This window comes from Netta rufina (assembly GCF_964035555.1).
Source record: "Netta rufina genome assembly, chromosome: 1".
In the NCBI taxonomy this organism is placed as follows: domain Eukaryota; kingdom Metazoa; phylum Chordata; class Aves; order Anseriformes; family Anatidae; genus Netta; species Netta rufina.
The window spans coordinates 206,197,283-206,224,726 of NC_140123.1; the positions used below are offsets into that span (position 1 = coordinate 206,197,283).

The window sequence follows — 27,444 nt, forward strand, 5'->3', positions numbered from 1 at the left end:
CTGCATGCCAGCTGCTCCACCTGCTCGCAGGGGCATTTCAAGCCCCTGCAGTGACACCGACAGTGACAGCAGCTCACGGATGGTTTGTGCAAGGGGCCCCTCATCGTCCCACTATGCCCTGTGGGACTCCAGGACACGTTCTGGCTCTAGGTAAGAGCCGCAGTTCAGCTCACGACAGTTTCTGGAGCAGTGTGAAATGTGAGAATGACAGAAAAAGCTGCAGCACAAATCAGGCCACAGCCGGGCAGTCCTCCAAATGCCCTGCGGAGGGGCTGGAACACGGCTCTGGCTGCGGCAGCACCTGGGCTTTCAGGATGCCTGGACAAAGGGTGCCCCATCCCGCAGCCCCTGGAGGGATGCTCGAGGGCCACCACTGCTGGCAGCAGCATCGGGCCAGCGTGGTCCCACCTCACTCCCTCCATTGCAGTACTGCTGTATTTTGGGGTGTCTGTTGTGGGAGATTTAGGTAATACTGTCCTCAGTATTGTTCTCAGGACAAGCCCAGGGACTGGAAAATGTGTCCTGAAATGGGTCATTTAAGCTTATCTAACTGTTCTTTCCATTATTTTCTGAATTTACAGTAATTTCATAAAAGAGAGGAATTTTCACAATGAAGAGAGTGACTGACATCATTAAATACTCTATTTACAGCTGACTACCTGGGAAATATTTTAAGAATTTGACACCAACCAAGAGCATAAAAATTTCAGAGATGAAAGGCCATGACTTTCAGAGGAAGAGACGAGAAATATTTAACTCTGCAGGGCTGCCAAAAAATGCCAAACGCTTGGTGGCAGGGTGGGTACAGGACAGGAGGCAGGGGCGCACATCCCTGCAGGGCAGGGCAGCAGGTGCTGGCGAGGAGGAGGACGGGGTCTCCACACAGAGGGGACATTGCAGCAAGACCACGTCATGGGGCAGGAACTGTGGCAGGGGTCTGCTGCCCCCGGGAGAGGTGGGGACAGGGAGGCACACTGCCTGCTGGAACACGGGGGGGGGACCTGCAGCCGTGAAGGATGGGAGGCGTTCGAGAGAGGTGGAGGATGGAGAAGGGGCACCCCCTGGGAACTGGGGGTTACCTGTGCCGGGTGTCTGCATGAGGCTCACCAGTACCTGGTGGTCTGGACAGACAGGGAAAAGGAAAGGGGACAGGCAGAGGGGTTGCTGAGTTCTGATACCACGTGGGAATTGCAGGTGCTTTTCACTGACACCTCTGGGAGACCAAATGAGGTTGGGGACACACGACCTAGCAGCCCCTCTACTGCTGTCAGGTGAGGGAGGACTAGCTGTGCCCCAGGACAGGTCCCAGCAAGAGGACAACGTCCTGTATGGGTGAGCTGCTTGAGATGCCATCCCTGATCACCTCTAAAAGATGAGAATCCAAGTTCGCTAGCTTCACTGAAGATGTGCATGGTCAGCAATTTGTAGGAATATGAGGCATGGCATGCCTTATTTCAGAAGGGTCCCCAAATGCAACTGAACTAAGGTCATCCAGCTCTGGACCTCATGTTTCCCAACTGAGCAGTGCTTGGAGGAGGGACCATGCGTCAGACATCAGTCTGTAGGGAATGGCCGTAATGTGCATTTGGGTCCGAATCCATCAAGGAGATAAAATAGCATAGCAGGGCAGGATCCAGAGATCTTATTCCACCCTGTGATCGTAACTACAAGCTGGCACCTACCCAGAGGTGGATCATCAGTGCAGCCAGGCTGGCACTGCCCACAGGCACCAGCAGGGAGATATGAGCCAGGTGGAGGATGCAGATACACGAGCGCTCCTCCGGGGCTACATCAGGTTAGGACATTTTACCCCCATGCCTTTGAAATGTCATCGGCTGTGTTAGCACTACACGGATTTGTAATCCATCACTGCGATGCTCTGGTTAGATAAAACACCTCAAAAGGAAGTTTCCCCTTAGCTCAGAGCTCCCTGCTGGTCTGTCACCTTGCTGACCCTGCCAAGTGTCTGCATCTGTGTGTCCTGGACATTGTGATGCCCGTGGGACCTGCTCACTGCGCCTTTGTGACCAGGATGGCATTTGGGTGAAGGGCGGGGTGCGACTGGTGTCTTTGGGTCCCTTTACATTTCAAAGCCTTCTAAGGGTTTGGTCTCCAATCTCAGACTCTCAATTAGAGTTTTTGGTTTAGTTTTACACCTAGATCGGTGGGTGAGCTGGGGTGAAAGCTATGGCCAAGGGGGCCACCACCTCCACGGAGGCAGCAGGTCTGAATGCAGCTGGTGAGCGGGATGGGGCATCCAAGGGGTGCCTGCCACGGGGGAGGCTGACACGGGGGGTGAGGCTGCCTGGGGAACGCAATGGGCACAGCTGCAGCGTGGGAGAGGGGAGCCAGCAGCTCCTGAGCACCTTGAGGGCTGAAGAAATCTGAGCACGAATTTGAATGAGAAAGGCTTCTGACATCCTGGGGGTTCACACCGTAACCTGGACCGTGACCTTTTTAGACCTGATGGGTTGACCAGGCCCTGAGCAGCTCTGTGACTGGAGGAGGACGAGGAGCTGAGAGGATCTGTATTTTGGTGCTACACGGAGACCTCTGCTCGAGCTCCGCGGCCCGCTGGCAGGAGGCGCCGCGTGGCGCTGCGAGTGGCGTGGTGCTGGGCTCGTGGTGCTGGGCTCGTGGTGCTGGGCTCGGCAGGACTCGGCCCCGCATCCTGCCACAGCCCTGCCTCGCTCACACCTGCAACCTCAGCCAAGAGATGTCGTGTGTGGGGTCGCTGTGGCCTCTCTAAAGGCTACCACAGCCCACCCTTGTGATGGCAGTGACTGACCAGAGCTCTACTACGCAGTGTGACAACGTTTGGAGATCCTTTGAAATGAAAAGCACTGGAGAAACATACATTGTTATTAATTGTTCAGGAGAAAACATTTAGAAGTGAAACCCACAACTAAATACAGCAGCTCAACGATAGAATAAAGACAGAGGAGGAACATGAAACAACAGGAAGGCAATTTAAAGGGAAAAAACAACAGTGAGAGCTCTCTACGTGTGTGGTGCGTACTAGAGAGGAGCCACGAACAACTCACGCCAACCTCGAGGAAGTTTGTCTCGGCATTTTTTCTCCCCTGCGCAGCTGAGAAGTCCTTACATCTCTGAAATGCCCCTCAAACACATTCTGAATTACTCAGCGCAGCTCTACCCTGCCTGTGCAGCTCCCTGTCTCTCTGGGTGCCTAAGCCCCGCACCAGCCCCTCCCCGACCAGCGACCAGCATCTTACCGTGCCGCGACCACCGGTGACTTCTTCCCGGGATCTAAGGTGGACCCGGCAGGTTCCTCCCCCAGTGATCGTGTATCCTTATTCAGTTGCTGTAGTCGGGAACTTAGCTCACTGATCACAGTTGGCTTGTCATCATCAGCCCCATGGATCGGCCTGCTCTCCATGGGGTCCCCCCATAGCTTGGACCTTCTCTGAAAGAGGTAGCGTGGCCGGCCAATGCTGGCTGATGCCAGAGTGGCCGCATGTTGCTGGGAGATGAGCTCGCTGTCCGAAGACTGCTTCAAAAGTGGGTCCCTGAAAGTAACTGGCCCCTTGCTGAGCTGGGACTTGAGTTTTGGCTTTGGAGGCACTGGTGGCTTCTCGAGTATAAAAGTTTGTCCATCCGCAAAGGAAGTGTATGTGTCAGTAGGCTCCCCGCTTTCTGAGGACAACGTAGACATGCTGGAGACCGTAGAGATGGTGCTTGTGGTCTCCAGGTGATGGTCACTTGAACTTCTGGTGTCCACCTCTTCCACTCCTGAGTCTGCAGCAGACTCTGGGGCTACGGGGGCATCAGAGGGCTTCCCTGAGGGTGTTCCGCCAGTGGTAGAAGGTGCTACTGCTGCCGCTGGTATGGATGGCGTGCTAGGCGTAGCCAGGTGGCTGACTGGTGTGCCAGGGGTGGTGACTAGTACCCCGTTTGCAAACTCATCTGGTGGAGGCACCAGCCCTATCTTGGCCAGCTCCTCCCTGGTCTCTTCATCGCTTGAAGACAACTGAGCTGGTGGGAGGGTGACCGTGTAGGGCTCCACTTCTTCCTCCGAACTCCCTTGTCCCAGTGTCTTGTCAGAGGCTGGACTGACTGGAGGCTTCCCCACGGGACTGGGCTGGGTCTCTGCTTTGGGAGACTCTGCTGGCTCTGTGCATGCTTCAGGGACAGCCGGTTTCTCCTCTTTTACCTCAAGTCCTACCTCGTCTTGGCCATTACTTGTGGCGTGAACCATGATAAGGCCAGCAGTCTTCTGCTGTGATGTATCCACTATACTAATAATCATGGACTTCTTGTCTTCTTGTTTTTTCTCCTCCTTCACAGGTGTTTCTGCTCTTGCCTCAGTTTCTTTTCTCAGTGTGGACGGAGTCCCCCACGGGGTCTTAGTAGGGGCCAAAGTCCCAGAGTCCGTTCCAATTGCCCCTTTACCTCCAGGTGAATACGCAGGGGACACTAAACTCTCCAACTCCCCCCTCTCTGGTTCTTTGGTTTGGATGTCCACAAACAGGGGTGCTGCTCTGTCTGAGTCTGGGCTGTGGATCGGGGTGGGCGACCGGGATGGGACTTGAGTTGAGAGGGCCCGTTCCCTTGCGGCCAGCGCAAGCGCCAGTGGTGAGTTTGGATCCAAGGGCTTTCCTGTGAGGGGGTGGATGAACGTTGAGGATGAGCTGCTAATTAATGGCTTTAAAGCTGAGACAGGGGAAGGCAGTAGTACATCTCGGCTTCCTAACAACCGCTCATCGATAGACCTGGACTGCTGTAAGGATGGCATGTCACTGCTGGGGGGGCTTCCTTCGATGGCCCCAACTGAGAGGAAGACAGTGGATTTCCGCTTCTCATCCAGACGCCGGTCTCTGTCCTTCATGACTCCAGCAATGGCAGTGGCAAAGGGGATGCTTGTGGCTTCGACCTGAGCAATGCCCGTGTGGTGCTGAAATTCCACGCCACTCAGGCGATGGCTCCTGCGCGTGGGAGAGGGCTCCCTGGTAAAGCCTCCAGTGATGGACAGTGCTGCTCTCTCCTGTGCATCCTCTACTTGTAACTGCTTAACAAGAGGACTCTTCTTCCTCTGTGGCTTGGTGGGAGCAAACAGGCTGACATTGAACTGACCCATGTTGGCATATGGGTTGTCAATCACTCTCCCCTTCCTCTTCAGCTTCTCTGGAGGGGTTGCGGATGGGCCAGGCCGGGGGATCTCTGTTGGCTCCACAGGAAGATGAGAGGAATCCTGCAGGATTATCATGGATCGGGCCCTCTTCTGCCTTTCAGGATAAGGAATGGAAGTCCTCGCCTGATCGTACATCTCAGCTGCGCTAATGACCTGTGGGAGTCCGTGGAGCTTAGCCTCCAGGCTTGGCTTAAAGCTTGATCTTATGGTATCATAAGCTCTTCCTGGGGGTGGAGGTGGTGAGAAGGATGGCGGGGGGCCTGTGTCGAAGTAATATGGAGAAGGAGGCGGTGGTGGGGCTGTTTGAGGTGGTGGTGGAATCCCATGCCCTTCCCTAACAGTGTCTTGCATCGATGTGCTCCGGGGAAACTTCCCATCTAGCAAAGAAGCAGCAAGTTTCTCGTCTTCACCTGGAAAAAACAGAAGAATAATCAGGTCAGAGAGGTCTTCTCCAGAGAATCCAGAGTACAGCAGTCACCACAATTTAGATATATGACATCCCTTTCTTCCCCTCAACCCTCCTTCTTTCTAAGGTGACTTTTCTTTTCTTTGCTTGGTGCAAGCATTTCTAGTTTGGCCCCTTGTTCACGTTCACTTGGTACAGAAGGGTGGCCAGGCTCTCAAAACATCTGACATTGCTTTAAATCCACCAGACAGTCTTGTCCAATACTTTCCAATCGAGCTGAATGCTCTCCAGACCAACGCAGCACTGACATAATTGAACACTTGCTCATCGAACCTGCCGACACCGAGCTGCCAACGTGTGAGACAGCTGGGTGCCACCAGGTTGTGTAGCCTGCAGCAGGCAGCGCCAGCTCCCATGTGTGGTTCTCGCACTCTGAAGCTCGCTGTTCTCGTGTCACACTTCCCCACTCCTCTTCTGAGGGGTTACATATGCTGAAATGTGCTAGACTGAACTCAGACGCAGGGTCTACCAGAAACGTAACTTGTGCATTGCAAGAACTGCAAGCACCCAGGGAAGCCAGATCCTGCCATTCTTACTACTCACTTTCTACCTGGGTACAGCATGAGAGCTTTGCCAGGTACCTGAAATATCGAGGAGGGGGGAGCACACGAGTTAACCAACTTGCCCAGCTCTAGCCTTCTGCATGAGTCTGCTGTTCTTTACCAAGGCCTGCTTTGCTATGCTAACCATTTACTGGCTGTATCGTGTTCTTTTCAGTTACAGTTCAGCTGTCGTCAAGGTTTAAAACTGCTTGTGAGAGAGAATGCTCAGGATGGCAGAAAGCCACGTCTTGGCACAGCAGTACGGTGACCACCTGCGTTTTGGCTCTGTTTATTCTGTAATGTCCACCAGCATTCAAATTGCTTTGGCAACTATGCATTATATTACATCAGCAATTTCACCAAATGCTTGCAGATGTGGGGTCTGCTGGGAGAAAAAGGGAATATTTTGGCCAGTGAGCATTGAACTTTACATCTCATCACATTGTTCAGTCTATCGCTGTGTGATCAAAGCTGTGCTATTTTTGCTGAGCACTCTCTGGGGACTTTTAATACCACGGTAGCATAATGAACTGGAATCATGAAACAGGTTCAAAGAAAAGACTGGACAAAACCATGGAGGATATTTTTTGTGGGGGCACTATGCGCACAGAAACCTCTGAGTTGAAGACTCCCTGGGTGGTTATCCAAGAGAAACATCATCATATCCTCACCCTGTTTTCCCTGGACATCTGCTTACAGACAATGCTTAAGACAGGATCCTGCACTAGATGGAGCCATGGTTTGACTTGGTATAGACATTCTCATATTCTTAACAGCATGAGGATAAATAAATAAATAAATAAAGTTATGCCTTTATGCTTATTTTTACTTCTCATGTAGGAATGGCCAAGAGCTGAAACAAGGAAGTTTATGCAGCATGGAGCTCTGTTACCATGTCCTGTTACAGCACGTGGTCTAGCACCTTTAGAGCTTGTCTTTGGGATATGCTGACCATCCGGTGGACAAGCACTACAGAGTCGAGTTCAGTGATATTTCAGGAAACAAAACTGGAAAGTGTGTTCATCCCCAACTTGCTCAACGTTTGCTCTGCAAAGAGCAGGCTTGCAAAGTGGCTGCCAGGCCAAAGGAGAATGTGCCTGTGAAGCCACTGGTTGCTGCAAGTTCTTGGCTTTGACTGTGAATAGTTCTGGTTGTTCTACCCTCTGGGGCTACCAGAAGCCCGCAAAGCCTACAGTCCCTGGTGTGAAGATCTTTTAATGAGTTACAAGCAAAATATTTCAAGTGAAGGAAAGGTGAAGAGGTTAGTTAGATAATACAAGAATTTTTGCTATATGGGTATTACTTTTGGTATTAGTTTACATTGCTGCTTCTACAAGTATTCATTTTACTCTCTGCTCTCCACTTGATATTTTTCTCTACTGAAAGCATCTCTCCTGCATTTTTTTTTTTTAATAAGAGGTGGAAAGCACTTTTTAAAATGATATCCAAAGCCCTACCAAGTTCAGTGACTAGCTGGACATCTCAAAAGGACCTAGACAGGCTAGAGGAAAGGGTCAGAAGGAAATTCAGAGAATCACAGAATCATAGAACAGCTCGGGTTGGAAGGGACCTTAAAGATCATCTAATTCCACCCCCCCTGCCATGTACAAGGATGCCACCCTCTAGATCAAGCTGTCCTGGGCCTCATCCAGCCTGGTCTTGAACACCTCCAGGGATGGGGCATCCTGTTTCAGTGCCTCACCACCTTCTGAGTGAAGAACTTCCTCCTGACCCCTAATCTAAATCTCCTCTTAGTTTAAAACCATTCCCCCTTGTCCTGTCATTGTCTGCCTGAGCAAAATGTTGCTCTCCATCTTTTTATAAGCTCCCTTTAAATATAGAAAAGCTGTCAATAAGGTCACCCCAGAGCCTTCTCTTTTCCAGGCTGAACATCCCCAGCTCTCTCAGCCTTTCTCCACAGAAGAGGTGCTCCAGCCCTCTGATCAACCTTGTGGTCCTCCTCTGGACCTGCTCTATCAGCCCCACATCCTTCTTGTGCTGGAGGCCCCATACCTGGATGCAGGGCTCCAGAGGGGACATAGAGCGGGACAATCCCCTCCCTCAACCTGCTGCTCACCCCTCTTTTAATGCAGCCCAGGATGCAGTTGCCCTTCTGGGCTGCAAGCACACACTGCTGGCTCATGTTGAGCTTTTCATTCACCAGAACCCCCTAGTCCTTCTCCGCAGGGCTGCTCTCAGTGAGTTCTTCTCCCAGTCTGTGCTCATGTCCAGGATTGCCCTGACCCAGGTGCAGCACCTTGCACTTGGACTTGTTGAACCTCATTAGGTTCACGTGGGCCCACTTCTCCAGCCTGTCCAGGTCCCTTTGGATGCCATCCCTTCCTTCTGTTGTATTAACTGCACCACTCAGCTTGGCATCATCTGTAAACGTGCTGAGGGTGCACTCCATCCCAGTGTCTATGTTGTTGATAAAGATATTGAAAAGCACCAGTCCTAGGACAGACCCCTGAGGGACACTGCTTGTCACCGATCTCCACCTGGACACAGAGCCATTGAGCACCACTCTCTGGATGCAGCCTCCAAGCCAATTCCTTATCCACTGAATGGTCCACCCTTCAAATCCCTCTCTCTCCAATTTGGACATCAGGATGTCACGTGGGACCATATGAAAGGCCTTAGAGAAGTCCAGGTAGATAACACTGGTCAGTCTTCCCTTGTCAACTGATGCTGTCTAGCCATCATAGAAGGCCACCAGATTGGTCAGGCATGATTTGCCCTTGGGGAAGCCGTGCTGGCTGTCTCAGATCACCTCCTTGTCCTCTATGTGCCTTGCACTGCTTCCAGGAGGATCTGTTCCACCATCTCACCAGGCACAGAGGTGAGGCTCACCAGTCTGTAGTTCCCCAAATCCTCCTTTCTACCCTGCTTAAAAATAGGAGTGATTTTTCCCTTTAACCGATCACCAGGGACTTCACCTGACTGCCATGATTTTTCAAATAGGATGGAGAGAGGCTTGGCAGCTCCATCATCCAGTTCCCTCAGGACCCTGGGATGCATGGCGTCAAGCCCCATGGACTTGTACCCGTTCAGTTACATCAGGTGGCCTCAAAGCTGCTCTTCGCTTTCAGTGAGAGGGACTTTGCTCCCTCATCTACCGGTTCAGGGAAATGAGAGATGTGGGAAGTCTGACTGGCAGTGAAGACTGAGGCAAAGAAGTTGTTCAGTGCCTCAACCTTCTCCACGTCAGTCGTTACCAGCTCTCCCTTCCCATTTAATAGAGGGGGTACACTCTCCTTGTCCTCTCTTTTCTGCCCAATGTACTCACAGAATCCCTTCTTGTTATTTTTTGCATCCCTTGCCAAGCTCTGTTCCATCCATGCCTTGGCTTTCCTGACCCCATCCCTGCACACCCGTACCGCATCCCGTACTCTCCCCAGGCCACGTGTCCCTGCTGCCACTGCCCGTGCATCTCTTCCCTGCACCTCAGTCTGACCAGCAGGTCCTTGCTCAGCCTTTCTGCCTTCCCTGCTCTTTTTTTTTTTTTTTTTTTTTACATGGGGGACTTATCCTTAAAGAGTTGCCAGATCCGTTCAGCTCCTTTGTCCCCAAGGACAGTGTTTCAGGGGATCTTGTCCCCTAGGTCTTGAAATAGCTTGAAGGTCTCTCTTCAGAGGTCCAGGGTCCTGACTGCTCTTCGCTAGTCCTGTGTTCCTTGAGATCACAAAGTTAACCAGGGCACGGTCACTGCAGCCCAGACTGCTTCCAATCTTAATCTCTTTAAAGAGTTTGTCTGCTCTTGTGAGCACCAGGTCCAGAAACACTTCTCCTCTGGGTCGTTTGTCTAATATCTAACACCCGGCCCAGGCAGTTATCCCCAACGCACTCTAGGAGTCTCCTGGATTGCTCATGAAATTCATGAATTTCAACAAGGACAAATGCAAAGTCCTGCACCAAGAAGGAACCCCTTGACAGCAGAAAGGCTGGGGACTGACTGGCTGGGAAGCAACGCTGGGGTCTGGGTAGTCAGCAGACTGAAGAAGGGCTGGCCATGAGCCTTGGCAGCAGACGCTCACAGCATCCCTGGCTGCGTGAACAAGAGCCACTGCAGCAGGCAGAGCAAGAAGATTGTCCCTCTCATTTGTCACTCATGAGACTGCACCTACAAGACTGTGTCCAGTTTGGGGGCTCAAGAAACACCTCAAGAAACTGAAGCAAGTTCAGCTGAGAGCCACAGTGACCAGGGATGGAGCTCTTGCTCTGCCTGGAGAGGTTGAGCTATCTGGGCTTGTTCAGCCTGCAGAAGAAACGGCTTTGGGGGGACCTAACAGCAGCCTTCCCATACCAACGAGGAGATTATCAGGAAGGTGAAGCCAGGATTCTCACAGTGGAAGGTGGTGGGAAGACAAAAGGCCAAGGCGCAGGAACAAGGGGGAATAGGCAAAACTGAAATGAAATCAGTTTCAGAGTGGTTAAAAAGATAAATTTTATGATGAGGACAGTCAAGCAGCAAAACAGGCTGCTCAGGAAGGTTGTACATCCTTGGAGATTTTCAGGACCAGACTGAATAAAGCCCTGAACAACATGATCCAATCTCATAGTTGACCCTGCTTTGAGCAGGAGGTTGGACTAGAGACCTCCCTTCCAACCTGAATTATGCATTGATCCTACAACAGAGGAAGGTGGCTTCATTCCAGCTCTGGTTCACAAGCTGACCATCCTGCTCCTAGAAATAGCAGGAATCATGTCTGTTCCCCGTGAAACTGAATGTCTCCTCTTGCTCCTCAGCAAGAAAATCAACACTCAGGAGAGATCACTGATGGGAGAGGTGGGAGGAAAGCAGAAGCTTGGCAGGCTTCTTCTTCACTACCTGCAACTCACCGTTCTGACATAGCTCCTCGTCTCACTGTATCTGCTTGCTCTGCCATCCAAGTCATGCATAAGCAACTACATCCATTTCCTCATCTGCCTCTCCTCTCTCTCTGCAGCTTGCTCACTCTCTGTATTCTGTTGATGCCGCCTCTACTCCACTTCTCCATTTCTCCCCCCAAACTGCAGAAAACAAGGGCAATGACTGTGGATTGAATCAAAGGCACATCTAGCCCAGTATGCTGCCCAACAGTGGCCAACAATAATTGCCAGAGGAAGCACATAAGAACACAGCAAGCATGCAGTGCTGCTTTGCGCCTCCCAAATACTCTGTCAGCTTCCAGCAATTTACTGATCAAGAGCTGGCTGAGTCAGACTGCATTTGTATTTAACCCTTGGTAGACGTTCTTCTGTGCACTTGTCACTGCTCTTTAAACTCAGGCAAATTTCTAGCGCCCACAGTAACCTGCAGCAAAGAGCTCTGTGGCTTACCAGCAATGTGTGCGGAATTACCTCCTTCTCTTTCTTTTCAGCCTCCCCCTATTGCCCATCTGGCTTGTAAAGACCTTTTCATTAGGCTTTCTTTGAATTGGGTTGCTGCGTTATTATGCTCTCTTATTCAAATCTTTCACTACCCATTCCTACTGTGATAGCAAAATGATGAAGTAAACCAACCTTTTTTTAAACCTTGCCCACTTAAATATATTATCTGGTAAATCCAGTCATACGGAGTAAATTCTAGCTCTCTCTCTAAAATCTGATTTAGATGATATGTGCCCTAAAGCTAGTATCATCCCAATGCTACCCGGAATCAAATGTGCTTAATCTTTATTAAAATTATTAATGAATTACAAGCAATGTTCTCTCTGTAATTCACTGCTGATTAAATTGTGATCACCAAATCACCCATTTAGGCTTTGTAAAATGCAGTCTTCATTACAGAAGGAAACTCCTCACTGGTGTTTCAATGTGATCACATAGGCAAAGTGAAACCTCTCCCTTAACATGGAGAAGCATCTGTTTATGGTTAAGCACAAGGCTAATCGTTACTGAGTTTTACTTACTGTCTACGCAGGATATAGATCTGCTCAGGGAGTCTCTGAAGTTAAACAAAGACAACCAACAATGCCTTGGGAGCAGGCTTAAAACCTGATGTCTTGATTAAGTACTGAATTTATGAATTGCATTCAGCCCTTTAGGAGAGGGTTGGACTCTGCATGGACCCCTCCAGAGATATCGAGCACCCAGCCATATGGAAATCCCTTCAGTGAAAGCAGTGCTGGGGACTAGGGTCCTCCTAAAAGATTAGATACCAGATATAAGACTCGTGAAACCACCCTGGTAGCTTTTATCTTGATGAAATGGAGACAGAATCTGTCTGAGCTTATGTAAAATACTGGTAGCTAAAAGCACGGCTCTCTTATCCAACCCCATTTCTACGCCTCAAATGCTAACAGTTAATTATCCGTAGTAAACACGTTCATTTTTCACTTCTATCTTAACGTTTGTCTGCTGGTAAATGCTTCATCAGGTAACGGGCAGACCACAGCCCAGGAGATGGGCTGTCTGTAGAAGCAGGAGCCCGACCGGCTCCTGCAGCACTTGGAGCCCTTCCACAAGACTCACAGGCACGTGAGAGCAGAGCAGCTCCCCGCTGCCTTGTGCACCCACAAACCAGTGCAGCAGCTGGCGAGGGAAGTGTCCCCATCACGAGCCTAAGATTCTCTCCAGCACACAGCACAGGGGGAAGCTCCTTTAAATTTGTAACACCTGAACGATCATCCTTTCATCCTGCCTGATCCCGACCTAGCAATTACCAGTTTGCCATTCGATCTCCTCTGTCACGGGGAACACGTGTGCCTGAGCTCTTTGTCTGCAGGCACGCTTCGCTGCCAGGGACTGCGTGCTGCTGCCTCCCCCAGACCCCGATCCCGCTCCACACACCCGTGCTCTGCCGCCGAGCGTGAAACCTTGTCAGCTGTTCCAGGTTCTGCAGAGGGATGGTGGAGGTGAGGCTGATGGCTGGGAAAAGAGCTGTCTGTAACTGACGGCACGACCCTCTGTGTGCTGCCTCTGACCTCCCCACTGCCACCTCACAGGGTTCATATTCCAGGCTCGTGAATGGAAAACTAAACTTCCCCAGCGAATAAACAGGTGTGCACCTTGTAGTAGGGTGCACGTACACTTCCTACAAGGAGCAGCGAGACCTCACCAGGATCACCCATAACCTACAGAGGTCAGCACACGCAGGAACGAAGAGCCTGGGTCAGGACGGGAGCCCTCCGGTGACCAGGAGGGACCGGCAGACACCTCTGTCCCTGAGCACTGCAGGACGATGGCTCTCAGAGCAGCATCACGCTGCTGTGTGCATGCCTAAAGCGCAGCTTGGCGATCCCGAGCCTCATGGCAACCCCTCTGCAATTCACAGCGTGCACAATGCATTATTAATCTCTAAGGAAAACACAATAACTCTCCATAGTGCTTTTGGGCCTGTTGCCATAACAGCCTAAATCCCTGTGAGAATGTAACTCTGTGCATTAATTTGGGAGAGCTAATGAGGTTATTCTCTCCAGCTCACACCCCGGCAGCCCAGCCTTGCCCTCCCCGCACAGGGAGGGCTGAGCAGCCCCAGAGCTGCCCCGTGCCGCAGTACCGAGGTGCCAAGCGCCGGTACTGGGCTCATTTTTGGAAGGGGAAAGCGGGCGAGTGTTAACAGCCCTTGGCTTCGCTGGGCTTGCAGCAGCTCCAGGCAACAACAGAAAGCTGGCAGGAGGAAGATGAGGGAAGTCACTGGCACATCAGAGAGCAGTGAAACAGGGTGCTGGGGACTGGCGCTGCGCAAGGTTCAAATTGCAGCGAGGGTGAGCTTGAAAGCCTGCCTGCCTGAAAGGGAATGAAAGCACTGGGAGCTCATCCAGGTCCTGAACTGCACGGGGAGAGGTCGTGTGCTGCCCATGCCGCTTGCCCTCCTCTGCCAAACCCTTGTGCTGAGCCCGGGGGGATCCGGCATCCCCAGCAGCCCCGAGCGCCCCGGTGCCCGCACCCTCAGCAGCCCTGGTGCTTCCCCCTGGCAGGGCACCCGCGCTGCTTGTCTCCTTGCAGAAACACCTTCCACAGCGTTTTGCATTGGCTCGGGGGGAGACTCGGCGCGTACCGAGACCGTTCTGCAGACATTCGAGTGTTTTTAACTTCTGATGCTGGAGCAGATGGCATGGCAGCTATCTTGGAAGCCTGACAGAGATCTTTTTGATCAGCCTCCCTGCTGCAATGCATTTCTTTCTTCACATTTCTCTTGAAACATTTTTTCTCTTTTGCTTTCCTTGTAGCAAGTGAAGGGTTAATTACCTTTGTCTCAAGAAATATTTAGATGAAAACATGAAATATTTTGATCTTTTGTCACAAGTCCTCGGGAATCTGAAACAGCTGTGCTTGTGGAGCATGTGCAATATGCAAATAATTCAGAGCAATTCTTCACCAAAATAAAACCAACAAACCAAACCAGCCAACCCCTGCTTATTTTTCATCTAGTTCTTTGCTGTTAGTAGAGATTTTTATGATGAAGTCAACTGACTGTACATCGTATGAGCCTGTCATTGTGGGTGTGAAATGACAGCTCAAGAAGGACTTCTAAAACAAGTCAATTGCAACCCAATTTCTAATGTTTGGCCGTTTTCTATTTTAACTTATTTGGAATTCCACGAAAATTAGCTGATTTCTAAGAGGCACTGCTTTTGGTGTGCATTGTAGCAGACAAGCTGGAAGCCAGAAGTTGCTATCCCCTCCTCACTGGAACTGCTTCCATTTTGTGCAGACAGATACCTTTCTTGGACTGAGCATAATTAAAAGCTCTTTGTGATTTTTTTCCTGTGCTTATTGTTAGGTCATGCTTGGATGCTGTGCCTGTGACAGCTGCAGCCATTCCAGCTCAGAATAGGCAATCTCCAGGTCTGCTTTTAATCTTCCCTGATGCAGATTAAATCTAGCATTTACAACCCCTTGTTGCAAGGGGCTGTAAGAGCTGGGAATCCCATGCAGGGATCAGGCTCCCAGGCTCCAGGTGCTGAACAAAAAAGACACACGTGGGACATTATGCTCTGTGCTTGGGAGCATACAAACCCTACACACAACCCTCAAGCCTTACAGTTGTATAAACCCTACAGACTTCAAATTCTTCTTAGGAAGAAATTCTTCACTGAGAGGGTGGTCAGGCACGGGAACAGGCTCCCCAGGTCAGCGGTGATGGCACCGAGCCTGCTGGAGTTCAAGAAGTGAACACTCTCAGACTCACAGTCTGATTTTTGGGTGGTTCTGTGTGGACCCAGGAGTTGGACTCGATGAACCTTGTGGGTCCCTTCCAACTCAGAATATTCAATGACCCTGTGAGGGTGGTGAGGCCCTGGCACAGGCTGCCCCGAGGAGCTGTGCGTGCCCCATCCCTGGCAGTGCCCACGACCAGGTTGGATGGGGCTTTGGGCAGCCTGGGCTGGTGGGAGGTGCTGTGCCCATGGCAGGGGTTGGAACGAGATGGGTTTTAAGGTCCTTTCCCACCCAAACCATTCTATGATCCCATGATTCTGTAATTCTTCCCACGTTTCTCTGCACACCGATATCCTTGACAGGATACCTGCTCTACAAGCATCAGGGGTAGGTTTAGATGGATTTCTTGAACCATTGACTCTGCTTTCACAAGTAAAAAGGAGCTCCTTACAGGCAAGTATCTTGTATTTAATGAATATTTTTCCAGCTTATGATCTATTATTGAGCTGAGATGGCATTTCACACAACAGTTCCCCTTTAAAATGATTTCTAGCTGTTGTGGCTTGATTGAACCTTGAACAAGTTCTGCTTAAAAGCATTTTCACATACATTCTTGCAAATAAAATAAACTTCTAGGGCAGAGTTTGCAAAACAGACATGCAGCTTAGACACCTCTAGCCACTACAATGCTGGCCCGCCAAGTAGCAGACAGTAGAGATTTCTGCATCGTTAACATGCCAGGCTAGATGAGATGACTCCTACCCTACATGTGCTACTGATAGTTTTTACCTTCATGAGAAGATTCACTTGTTATTTCGGCTCTAGCCAGATGCAAATACGTGGGTCACTGCTTTGGTGACCCAAGGTACCAAGGCAGTCAGATCTTCTCCCTTTTCACCATGTCCATCAGCATTTTTGCAACATATGAGTAACTAATTAATGCCTGCATTTGCTTCCAACATTGCATCTTATCATTTGCTCAAGCTCAGGCTTTATTTCAGCTCTTCAGTTACAGGAGCTTTACGCCTGTATATTCCATGGTGTGACAGCAGCTTTATCAACATGGTATATAAGTACACACTAGGGCAGTCCATTAAACACCCACTCTTTTTTTAAAAAAGATTATCTATTTAGTTTGTTTTTCAGATTTATCATACACGCATTTAATTATCTGTAGCTTTCTACTACTCTCAGACCAATCTCACGTGGGACTACAGGTAGCAGCTGCTCTCATACAAACACAAATGTGAGGCACATATGTACAGCAATTCTGTGCCCTTGTACATATAAAAGTACATTCTGAATATGAATCCTTGCCTTTTTCAAATATTTTTACATTCTTGCTGGGGTTATGCTGCTCTCAGCTGTGTATCTAAACAGAATTTACTTTCTATTCATTTATGTGTGTGTTAAACACACAATCTGTTTTGGCATCACCACTGCTATCAAAAGGGTTTCTTAAAATTAACACTTAGCACACCACCTTCCCCTTGCCCCATAGCTCCAAGTGGTAATGCACTCTCCCCAGCTCCAACCCACACAGCCCTCACACCTTGCTAAAACTACGGGTTTGTGTTATCACCCGGATGAAACCCACTGACACACAAGATCAAGAAAATGAGACCACTTTACTGCCATTGTGCCACCACCCCATGTCCATCCTCCAGCATGTTTTTGGTTTCAGTTGCACCATAAACCTTTTGTGACAGGGGACAGGGTCTAAATGTCCCGAAATTTAGATGACGGCTTGTTACAGACCGTGTCATGTTTATCCTCAGAAAAGATGCATTTACTCCCTGCTCTATCATCTGAGCCTGTTACAGCTCATAGCCCCATGCTCAACTCCCCATGTTCAGCACACGGCACTCCCAGCCCAACCACAACATGGGCAGACAGAAAACCACCCACCAGTCTTCACTTGCAAGCACAGAGAATGGGAGAAACGTCTTATCTCTTGCAGTTCTATAAAGAGAATCAGCAAAAAGGGACCTCTGGAGGTCTCTAGTCCAGCCTTCTGCTCAGAGCACGGCTACTGTCAGTGTTAGAGCAGGTTCTCAAGACACATGCAACCTTCAAAGTACAAATCACATCAAGCATCCCCTCTTAAAAGATCTTCAGATAAAGGCACTGGAGGGTTGAGTCCTTTCTGCTGCTTCTCATGCAGGCATGAATGCTCCCTGGGAATGACCTTTCCTCTTCAGGAACAGATTTCCCCCCAGTTTGCCTTACCTACAGATTTTGTCCGCGGAATTCCTTTGCGTAGTGAAACATGGGGCTTCTCAGCTCCCGCAAGGACCCCCGAATGTGCTGCCATACCCTGGCGTTCAAAGAGTGACTGTAGAAGAGAAAAAAAAAAAAAGAAATTTCCATTCTGGACATCAGCAAGAATCAGCTGAAAGGAAACAATACTACACCTCAGCCCACCTGATGCTCCCAGCTGCAGAGTTCCCAACCACACGTCTGTCTGCACACCAGACCCTGTCCCTGCAGCTCCACACCCGCACGCAGGTCCCAGGACAGCCTTAGGAGGGACTGCTTCCTCGGGAACAGGCTCTGCCCCCTGCCTCGCTTCTGCCTCCAGCACTCCCCCTTCGGTGCTTCCCAAGGCAGAGTGCCCGGGACCCGGTGCGGCTGCCCTGGGGGCTGCCCCTCCATGCTCCCGCTGCCAGGCCCTGGTGGCACGCAGCACCCGGGGACATGCAGCACCTCCCTGGTGATGCTGCTCCGGAGCAGCAGCCTTCCTCTGTGGGAAGGCTTCAGGCAGGCCAGTCTCTGCTCAGATCCAGCCCGTCCCATTTTATCTCCTGCTCCAGAAGCTGCCTCCCACCGCCTGCAGCACGCGTTCACAATCCAGATAGCCTGAAGCTCGCATCCCCACTCCTACTCCATCCATGTTTCCCCTCAGAGACTGCCTTTTTCTCTTCTTTGATTCCTCTTAATTTCCAGCTTCACATCCAGAAAACTGCAGCCAGCCTAAGCTCTCCAACGCAGCTCTCCTTGCTCCTGATCTGTTCTGATGTCCCTCCCGCTGCCAATCCCGCATTTGTGCACAAAACGCCCAGGTCAGCTCCTCCACCCCCAGCTGGGCTCCTGCTCTCTGCAGCTCTGTCTCCCCCCAGCCTCTCCCCCTCGGGAAGCCCCCTCCCCAGCGCAGGTCCTTGGCTGCGGGCATCCAGCAGGTGACCGGCGCCTCGTGCCCTTCCCTTGCCCACCACAAGCCCTCCTCTCTCACACTGATTTCTGCTGGCGTGATGCGCCGGCTTGTTGGTCGCTGCTTCACAGTGGCTGCCCTAGAATCTGCTTCGACAATGTCTGCTCTCAGCGAGGGCTCGGCTGCTGCCAAAATCTCATCCAGTTTCTCTGAAAATCCAAACACAGAAGCAAACCAGTTAGCAAGGGCCATTGCGCCAGGGCAGCTCCCCTAGGACAAGCCCGTCCTCTGCAGCGCAGCTAAGCAGAGCGCGAGCTTCTGCTTAGGGAACATGGTTCGTGGGCCTGTTGAAAACAGTCTGAGGACATGTCTGCTTGTCCTCCTCCTCCCCAGAGCCCTGCAGATGAAGACCTTGGTGGCTCTGGAGCAGCACCCCCCTCCCGCTGCACAACCAAGCCCCGACCTCGCTCCATGGGGGACCTGCAGCTGGCGGCTCCGCGCTCCCACCCCGGCTGCAGCGGGCGCCCCTGCACAGCCCACCCAGTGCCTGGGGTCCAACTTGCCCACGCTTGGCTCTGGGGTCTGCTCCCAGCTGCGCAGAGCTGTGCAGAAGCCTGCATCCTTTGATTAAAGGAGCACATTTTTGCCCAGCAAACTCTTGATATTCAGAATCAGTGATGGTGAAGTTTTTGATAATCAGAGTGAGATCAAATCCCCCAAACTGGGTTACGGGGTGGGGTGGGGCAAGCAGCTGTGCTACTCCAACAAGGGAAAACCCAGGTGTCCCGGGGAACATAGGCTAGGCGGAAAACCAAAGCAGAGCGTGGCACTCCTTGGGACCCCAAGGGAGTCAGCCTGGCTCCAGCTCAACCAGCTCCATTCCATTGTTAGATGGAGACAAACTGGGATGTTTCCTCCCTGGGTGGACTAATTAATGCAGCTGATGGCAGTAACCTGGCCCCATGCACAGCCCACACTCCTAGGCCCAGGAGCTCCAGTTAAGCTCGGGACCACCCGAGTGGTGCTGCAACATCTGCCTGCAGTGCTGCCACAGCCATGCCATGGCCAGCCCTGGAGCCTGGCCTGGATCCTGACCCACAGACAGACTTCGAGACTTGAGCTGGGCCCTGCCTCATCACCATGGGCCTGCCTGGAGATCTTGGCTATGTCTGACCTTGGTTACCCTCACAGGACCAGACCCTAGATCCTGACCCAGCTCCTGCCTAACCTCAGATCTGCCCCATGGCTGCAAACCCGCAGAGTTGCGTCCTTCTGCACTTCCCTTACCACTTGTGCCAGGAGGGACTGATTACCCCCTCAGACATGGCAGCAGGCCCTGTATGCCACTGGGACTACCTGCCAGGGGTACTAAGATATCCTGAAACAAAGGACATTGTAAAGGGCAGCAGGCAGACGCTGGCCACCATCACCACTGACCCTTTCTGAGCTTCCTCCACATGCAGCCTGACAGGGTCCAGCAGAGCCGAGCTAACAAAGTTAGCCAGGTTAACTTCGGGTTTGGGCCACCCCCACTCCTACGGCTGCTGGGGCCTGGCAGGGTTCAGTCTGTCAGCTCCATATCACACTGTGCCAGCTCTACCTTTGGAGGACAGCTGGCTCTGAAGTGTGCCCACCACATCGGTGTGGTGCTGTGCTGAGGCTTACGGGTCTGTCTTGGCATCACGAAGACTGGATGATTCTACCCCCATGGCACAGCTAACCCACAGCTCCAGTAAACTGCACAGGGAGAGGAGGGACCACGTGCAGCATTTGTGCTGTAAGGCTGGAGAGCTCTGCCTGAGGTCAGGGAAAGGCTTGCACCCTTTAGGGCTCCTCCCAGCCTGGCTGGTCCAGTTGGCACTGCAAAATGCCACCAGTGTGGGGTGGGAGCTGCTGATCCTAGTGACCCAAGTGACCTGGAGAGCTCTGACCATTAGGCCTATAATCCTACAGACCCCTGCCTGGGGCTGGTGTGACTCACAGGCCAGCCTCAGCACCTCTGCACCCTGTGGTCACTGCAGCTGTCCACCTGTCTTTGTATGACAGCATTCTCCAGTTATAAAACTAGAGATGAGTCCAGGAGGAGCGAGCCCTGTGCAAACACAGGAGGCAAGTGGTCCTTGCCAAGCAATTCACATGCCCTCTGACACCCACGGCCTTGGTGGCAGGCACCCACGGCCCTGAGGCCAAGGAGCTCCAAGGGAAGCCGCTCAGGCAGCTCCTGGATTTCCTCGGCACAAAACCTCCAGGCCTTTGTAGCAGCCCCCCAGTGCAGCCATGCAGCCCTTTCTGTCTCTGGGGGATCTCGCAGTTCCTCTCCCTCAGAGCCGTGCAGCTCTCATGGGGCTGTCACCGCACGAGGCTCAGGTGGCTCGGCCTGAGCTGCCACCTCCCAGCGGGGCAGTGGGAGCCTGCTCTCCCTGTGCTGCCACACCATATGGACCTCCAGCAGCAAAGCCTCAAGGGCCACAGGCTGCTTTTAAAGGACCACATGCTGGGAACATGCCCATGGGTATTTCTGGAAGCTGTTCTGGGCAGCCCCGGGGGGATCTCAGTGCTGTGACAGGAATAACAGCAATGCGCAGCCCTCTCCATCTACCTCAGTGGCTGGTTTTATTCTGCTTTTTGTCTTTTAATACCACCAGAGTGCATCCTCGTGTGGCTCCAGGCTGCTGGGGTGGGAGATGTGGCAGTGCTGTAGCTGCCCTGAGGCATGGGGACGCTCTGGGAATGGGGACAGCCAGCTTCCATGCCAGCACAGCCCTGGTGACCTCCTGCCTCACCGAGGCATGGGACTTCTGCAGTGCCTCCGCCTCTGAGCGTCGGCAGATCTGCTCAGCAGAGAGGTCTGGGGAGGTCCCTGGGAGACCTCCCACTTGCCAGCCCCATTCAGCTTCTCTGCTATCTCTGTTAGGGTAGAAGAGTAGATCTCCCACCTTTCTGTAGGTTCAGGCTATCAGGACAGAGTTTGGCTGCCGAAAGGCAAAGAGCTGGGGTCAGGCCTGCAGGCTGCCCGCAGCCCCGTGCTGGAGACATGTGGAGCAGTGGGCTGCCATGGGCTGGGCCTTCTCGCTGGGCTCTGTCTTTGTGCCATCCCTTGTGCACTGTCCCCACGGACACCACGCAGTGCAGCGTTCATCCACACTCCCGTGCTGCAAGCAGCCTCACCCCAGCCAGCTTGGGCACAGAGATCGTGGCCATCACAGCGGGTGGCCCTCTCCCCAGACCTCCTCCACCCACCTATCTTCTCTCCAGCTAGCTGGGGGATACCCCCCGAGCTGCCATCACCCCCTGCCCGCAGAGCGGGTCCCCAGGTATTCCTGGGCACCGGGAGCAGCAGGACAGCTCGCAGCATGGCTGTGACCGCAGCATCCTGACCCAGGGTCTGAAGGAGGCTGCTCTGGAGGACCCCAGACGTGGGGACATTCCTGTACAGGCTATTTCCACTGTGGAGTGCACCCAAAGCAAGCATAACACCCCGAGGAAGCCAGACCTAGACATTCATGGGGCCTGGCTGACAAACAGGAATTGCTGTCCATGCCCAGAGCTCTGCCTGCCTTCAGAATAAGCTTTCCCATGACTGTCCCTGTGGCAAGGACTGGGGGACTTGCTGGGCACTGACAGGGAAGGGATGAGCCCCAGGATGTGCAGTTTCACTCACCCCCTTTTCTTCTCCGCATGGAGGCTTGGAATCAAGAAACAAAACACAACACATGAATGGCATGCACAGTTCCTGCTTCCATCCCCAGCTCCAGCCTCGCTCTCTGCCTTCTGTGCCTCATCCCCACACTCTTGCCTCCCAGCATGCTGGCAGGATCCGGCCCTGATGGTCCAGCGTGCGTCTGTTTGAGGCCGCTCTCAGCGGGGCTCTCGGCGTTACGGCTCAGGCAGTGCATGGCTGCGGGCAGGCGAGAGGTGCAGCACCACATGCACCCCTGGCACTGCCCTCTGGTGCCATGGAGAAACTGGTGTGAAAGTCATTAATGCCTGCTCACTGCAAAGAGACCGCAGCCTACAAGCCTCCCGAGGACAGTTTCCTCCAGATGTTTTAACTGCATCCAACAAAAGCAAGGACTGTGCAGTGCTTTCTTTGTTAGCAGCTTGCTGGAAATCTGCTTTTCTAAGGGGGCTGGCACAACGTGCAGCACAAGAAATTTTAAGGTATCACTGTGGGCACATGGCATGTATGGCAAGCTGCAGGACAGGGACAGGCTTCAAGGAAGAAGGGGCAGGGCCCATCCAACAAATCTCCCCTGAAGAAGCTGCAGGTGGAAACGTCCTGCTCACTAACACCAGCTTCCCCTCAGAAAAGAAGACCAGGCTCTGACCTGCACACCGCTGAGGTGCGGGGATGCTGACCTGCATGGAAACGTGCCCTTTGCAGTAAAAGCAGGAGAGGATCAACCACCAGAAGAAAAAGTGAGGGAGGAGAAACAACCCCATCTTCCCCATGCCAGGCTCCTTGGAGAGGCATGGTGGGACTGGCTGCAGCATGCTCCCTGACCCACAAGACACAAAATAGGGACTACCTGCTAAAGCCTCCTGGAAGGCATCGTGGCCAAGTCCAGGCATTGTCTACAGATTCCTCTCGTGGGAGAATGAGGCAGTTGTCACTCCCAGCCCCTCTCCAGGTAGAAGAGAGGCGGCATCTAGATGCACACTGCTCAGGGAGACGCAGAGGTCTCACCTTTAATATGTTCTCTGGCAGAGGTATTTCTTTGCTTTTCGTGACTTCCCTTTCCATGAGCTTGCACCCCTTCCCCTCACACCTGGCAGCTGTGCTCGTCAAAACACAGGCAGGTTGTGCCCCGTGCCCTCACGCGTGTGCAGGTTGTCCCATGGTGATGTCCCACACCCCACGGGCAGGTGTGTGTGCAGGTGTAAGACAAAGTGCTGTGGTTTGTGTGTCTGTCCCCTTGCCAAGGTGCCTGCGTAAAGCCTGGCTTTGACCTGGGCTGGTGGTCACCAAAGATGGGCCCGTGCAGCTGGGGAACATGTTCTCCCAGAGGCAACACAATGCCTGTGCAAGAAAACACCTATCACACCAGCTAGAAACTGTCTTCAGGACCAGCACCTGGGAGTAAAAATATGAACCCCAGTGCCTGTGCAGTATCTGTGTAAAGGGAAGAATAAAAAGTAGAATAAATGGGCTGTTCTAAATCTTTTCCTAATGGCTGCTACTAAACACAGAGCCTTCGAATTTGGAAAGCAAGGAAGAGGTTAGGGTGAAAAACAAGGCTGGGAGCTTAGCATAAAATCACAATGGCCATCAATCAGTTGATGCAAACCCTTGGATACTAAGATTTCTCTTCAAGCCTATGTTTGAGGGTGGACACTAACCCTCAAGGTCTCCCTTCTTCAGAACCCTGCAGGCTATAGAGCCTGGTCACGCATGTAGCACAGGGAGCAGACCAGAGTGAGGAAGGTCACAGATCTTCCTCCAACGCCCTGATGAAGGGAGGCGTTGGGTCTGTGCCCAGGTTTCTGTCTCCCAGCAGGTCTCCTCCCAGCAGGAGAGCAGCCTGCCACGCGCAGCCTCTGTGCCATGGCCAGCGAGCACAGCAGTGCACACCACCACGTCCTCGCACGGCAAAGAGCTCAGCAGAGAGCAGAAGCAGGAGCCAGGGCAGTCAGCAATGCTGAGGAAGGCTCGCTCGGTAACTCTGCTGGGGCTCTCACCATGGGCTTGGAGAACGCTCAGCTCGCTCCACGTCTGCCCTGCACAGCCGCTCTCAGCAGTGCCACACACGTGTGTACCACAGCTGCGCTCTGAGCTCTCCAAAATAAGGGTGGAGACTGCCCCTGCACCTCTTAGTGCCAGGCAGGACGTGGGATGACCGCGACACAGCCCTTCTGCCAGCCAGCCTGCCTGTCCAGTGCCAGCACCAAGCCTCCACCGAGCCTCCTGCCCAGGGCCCTGTGGCCTCTGCCATGCACGGGGATGGGGTGCTGTGAGACGGGCACATGAGCCTGTGTGCAGCAAACAGACTGCTTTGGGGGGGCATGAACGCTGACTGCCCTGCAGCCCTGGGCTATGGGGGGAGGCCAGGACCCTGCAAAGGTGTGGGCTCGGCAGGGATGTCGATACGAGGGAAGAGCACGGGGCTTCATCACAGGGTACCTGGATGTGAGGATGGAGGGGGCGGGTGGAGGGGTGCTGAGAGAACACAGGAACATGGGGCTGCAAGCTGGGATGCCAAAGCATCTGGAAACATGGGTAGGCTCTGTAGTGACAGCAGATCGTGTGAGCGTGTGTGCATGTGCATGTGTGTGTGTAAGGGAGGAGGGCAGCCCAGGGGGATGCCAGCTGATCTTGCAGCATGTGCTATCTGCCTAGAGGTAGAGGAAAATAAAAACAATAGGCTGCTCGGCGCACGTGAGGCACAGGGTGCCCGAAGGACGGGGCACGGGGGAGGTGAGCCTCTCCGCACGCACACAGAGGCTCCCAGCGCCCTGTCCCGGTCTGTCCACCTGCTGAGGTGGCACCGAGGAGCTGGTCTGGCTCTGTGGGGGTCCTGTGGGCACTTGGCCCCTCGCACCCCGCGCAGCACAGCAGGGATGTCAGTATGGGAGGAGCGCGTCGCCGCGAGCTCACGTTCATGCACCCCTCAGGAAAATGGATGCTGTGCGTGCTGCCTGCTCTCGCCCCAGCCCCCGCATGCTCGTCATGCTCCTCCGCATGCAGGCGCGAGCCCCGCGCCGCCGCTTACCCAGCTCCTCCAGCTCGGCTGTCATGGACTTGGACCGCAGCGTCAGGGTGGTGCTGGGCGCTCTCTTGGGAGGCGGCGGAGCTGAAAGGAAGAGAGACGGCATTTTGCATTTCTTGTCCAGGAACTTACGAGGAGTGGCCAGATGCAGGTGCCACTTCTTCTCCACAGCCTGGATCTCCTCGTACTCGCGGGATGAGGAGTCGCACTGCTGCAGAATCTTATTGAGGCTGCGCGTGGAGGCAAACTTCTTCATCGTCTCGGTCGCACGGTCCCGAGGGCTTGGGGCAGGCCCCGGCGCGGAGGGGCTGGAGGCTGCCGCAGGCACGTGCACGCTGCCCAGGCTCCCACAGCCCTCAGCGGAAAAGAGTCCAAGTCATGTCCCCGGGCTGCTCCTGCCCCCCTGCCGCTACCGGAGATGCTATGGCTATGAAAGCCTCTCGCGAATTAAATCTGTCTCAGGCAGCTGGCTGCCTGCCTGCGGGACTCAGCGCACAGCTTTGATGGCTGCTTCCCCTCCGCACACGCCATGGGTGGAGGGGTAGGAGGGAGAAGCAAGTCCAGGAGGCCTGATTCTCAGTCTCTCATCCCCGCCTCGGCGCGGCGCGTCCCCCAGCGAAACGCAGCCCACCCACCCTCGTCTCTGCCGGCTGGGGCCGTATCCAGGACGGGTGAGGCTCCCGCTGCCCTAGCGAAGCTCTGGAGGCGGCCGGCTCCGTGCCGGGCAGCGGCACATGGCCGGCGGGCGCTGTGCTGGGGCGCGGGGCTGCCCGGGGGTCCCTAGCCAGGCCGGCCCGCGGGTCCGCCCCGGAGGCGCTCCATGCCACGAGCCCACCGGCACAGGGATGAGTTGAAGGCTCTTCCTCTTCACTTCGGTGCCTCCTCCTCGCGCTCGCGCTGTGACAATGCTGGCTTCAACGCTCAAGCATTGCCATGGCAACCAGAGCTTCAGGCTGGTGCTGGCGCTGCCTGCATCAGAGACCCCAACAGGGGCGGATTCAGACAGAAAACGCCAGTCCCACACAGGCCTCCATCACCCGCAGGAAAAAATGTCCCCAGCCAGGAGGGACGGGGTGGGTTCCATCCCACAGCACCACAGCCGGGCCCTGCTCGATGGCAGCAGTGGGGCTCGGCCCCAGCCCCTGGGCCCCGTGCTGGGGCAGCTCCGAGGGCTGGGCTCAGGCACCAGCAGTGACCAGTGGTTGCTCTCCAGCTACGGGGCTGGGAGCATGAGAAGCAGTGAGTGGCACCGGTGGTGGTCCCGGCACTGGTTCCCAAGCCTCAGCCTTTCCCACAGCTCGTGCTTTTGTGCAGCAGCAATGTAATTACGGCGCTTGGTGTCAGCGCGCAGAGCTGCCTCCCTCCCCCACGCCCAGTGTGCTGGGCTGGGAGCGCCCCTCTGCTGTCCCCGCTCCCCAAAACCACCACGGCCCCACAGGCACCTCCCCACACACGGCCCCATGAAGGTGAGAGCAGGGCCGGGCAGGGAGAGCCTGCCCCGTGCCGGCTGCTCCCAGCACGCCCCTGCCCTCTGCAGCTCTGTGCCATGATGTGCCCCTGCCCTGCACTGCTGGCTGCCCCTCTCCTGAGGGCTGCCCTGCCCCAGGAGCACATCAGCCTGCCCTCTTGGCCCCCCTCTGGCAGAGGGTCTTGCCTCTTCCCTCAGTGCCTGGGGACAATGGGGCAAAGGCCCAAACCATCCCCACCACACCACTCCCCACACGTGTCCGTGCTGTGAGGACCAGCAGGGCTCCCACACGCGGCGCTCCCCGCTCCCAGCAGCTGCAGTGCAGCAGTGTCCTCCTGCACGGCTGCTCCACGCCACAGCTCCTCCCGGCATGGCCACGGCCTCTGTGAGCCCACTCATGCCCCAGCAATGCCAGACCCCTGCTCGCAGCACCGCCAAGCTCCGCACTTACCCTTTTTCCGAACAACTTCTTCTGACTCTGGCTTGCGGCTGACGGAAACAACTTTCATCACCAGGTGATTCCCCCCTTGCCGGATGAGCGAGACCACCTGCTTGTGCCCCACCTTCACCACGTTCACACCATTCACCTAAAAAAAAAGAGAAACGGTCCACTACAGAGATGGCTCCAGAGATGCACCAGGCCAGCACAAGCGGCACACGGTGGGACAGCCGCCAGGCAGCAGAAGCTCTGCCTTCTGGTCTCAGCTTTAGTGGCTAGGGTTACCCACCCTTTGTTAAAAAAAAAAAAGCCAGGTTTGCACACTTCTGCATTGACTTTTGAAATGTGCTGTATACTCTAGGACTGCTATTACTCTGGATACAAGATAATGAATGATGGCAAATAAGACACAAGTGATTTGCTACAGGCAGGGCT

General features: G+C 53.7%; 1 protein-coding gene across 4 annotated transcripts in view; it reads right to left on the bottom strand.

The window, feature by feature from the left end:
- SHANK3 (SH3 and multiple ankyrin repeat domains 3) overlaps positions 1-27,444 on the bottom strand; it is a 376,332-nt gene that overhangs the window by 27,390 nt on the left and 321,498 nt on the right. For all 4 annotated transcript variants that reach the window (XM_084305956.1, XM_084305955.1, XM_084305957.1 and 1 more), the window contains exons 18-22: positions 27,022-27,157; positions 25,106-25,186; positions 18,477-18,604; positions 17,474-17,579; positions 3,237-5,562 (exon numbers count right to left, since the gene is read on the bottom strand). In XM_084305956.1, coding sequence (XP_084162082.1) covers positions 3,237-5,562; positions 17,474-17,579; positions 18,477-18,604; positions 25,106-25,186; positions 27,022-27,157 — 2,777 coding nt within the window. The remainder of the gene's footprint in view (positions 1-3,236; positions 5,563-17,473; positions 17,580-18,476; positions 18,605-25,105; positions 25,187-27,021; positions 27,158-27,444) is intronic.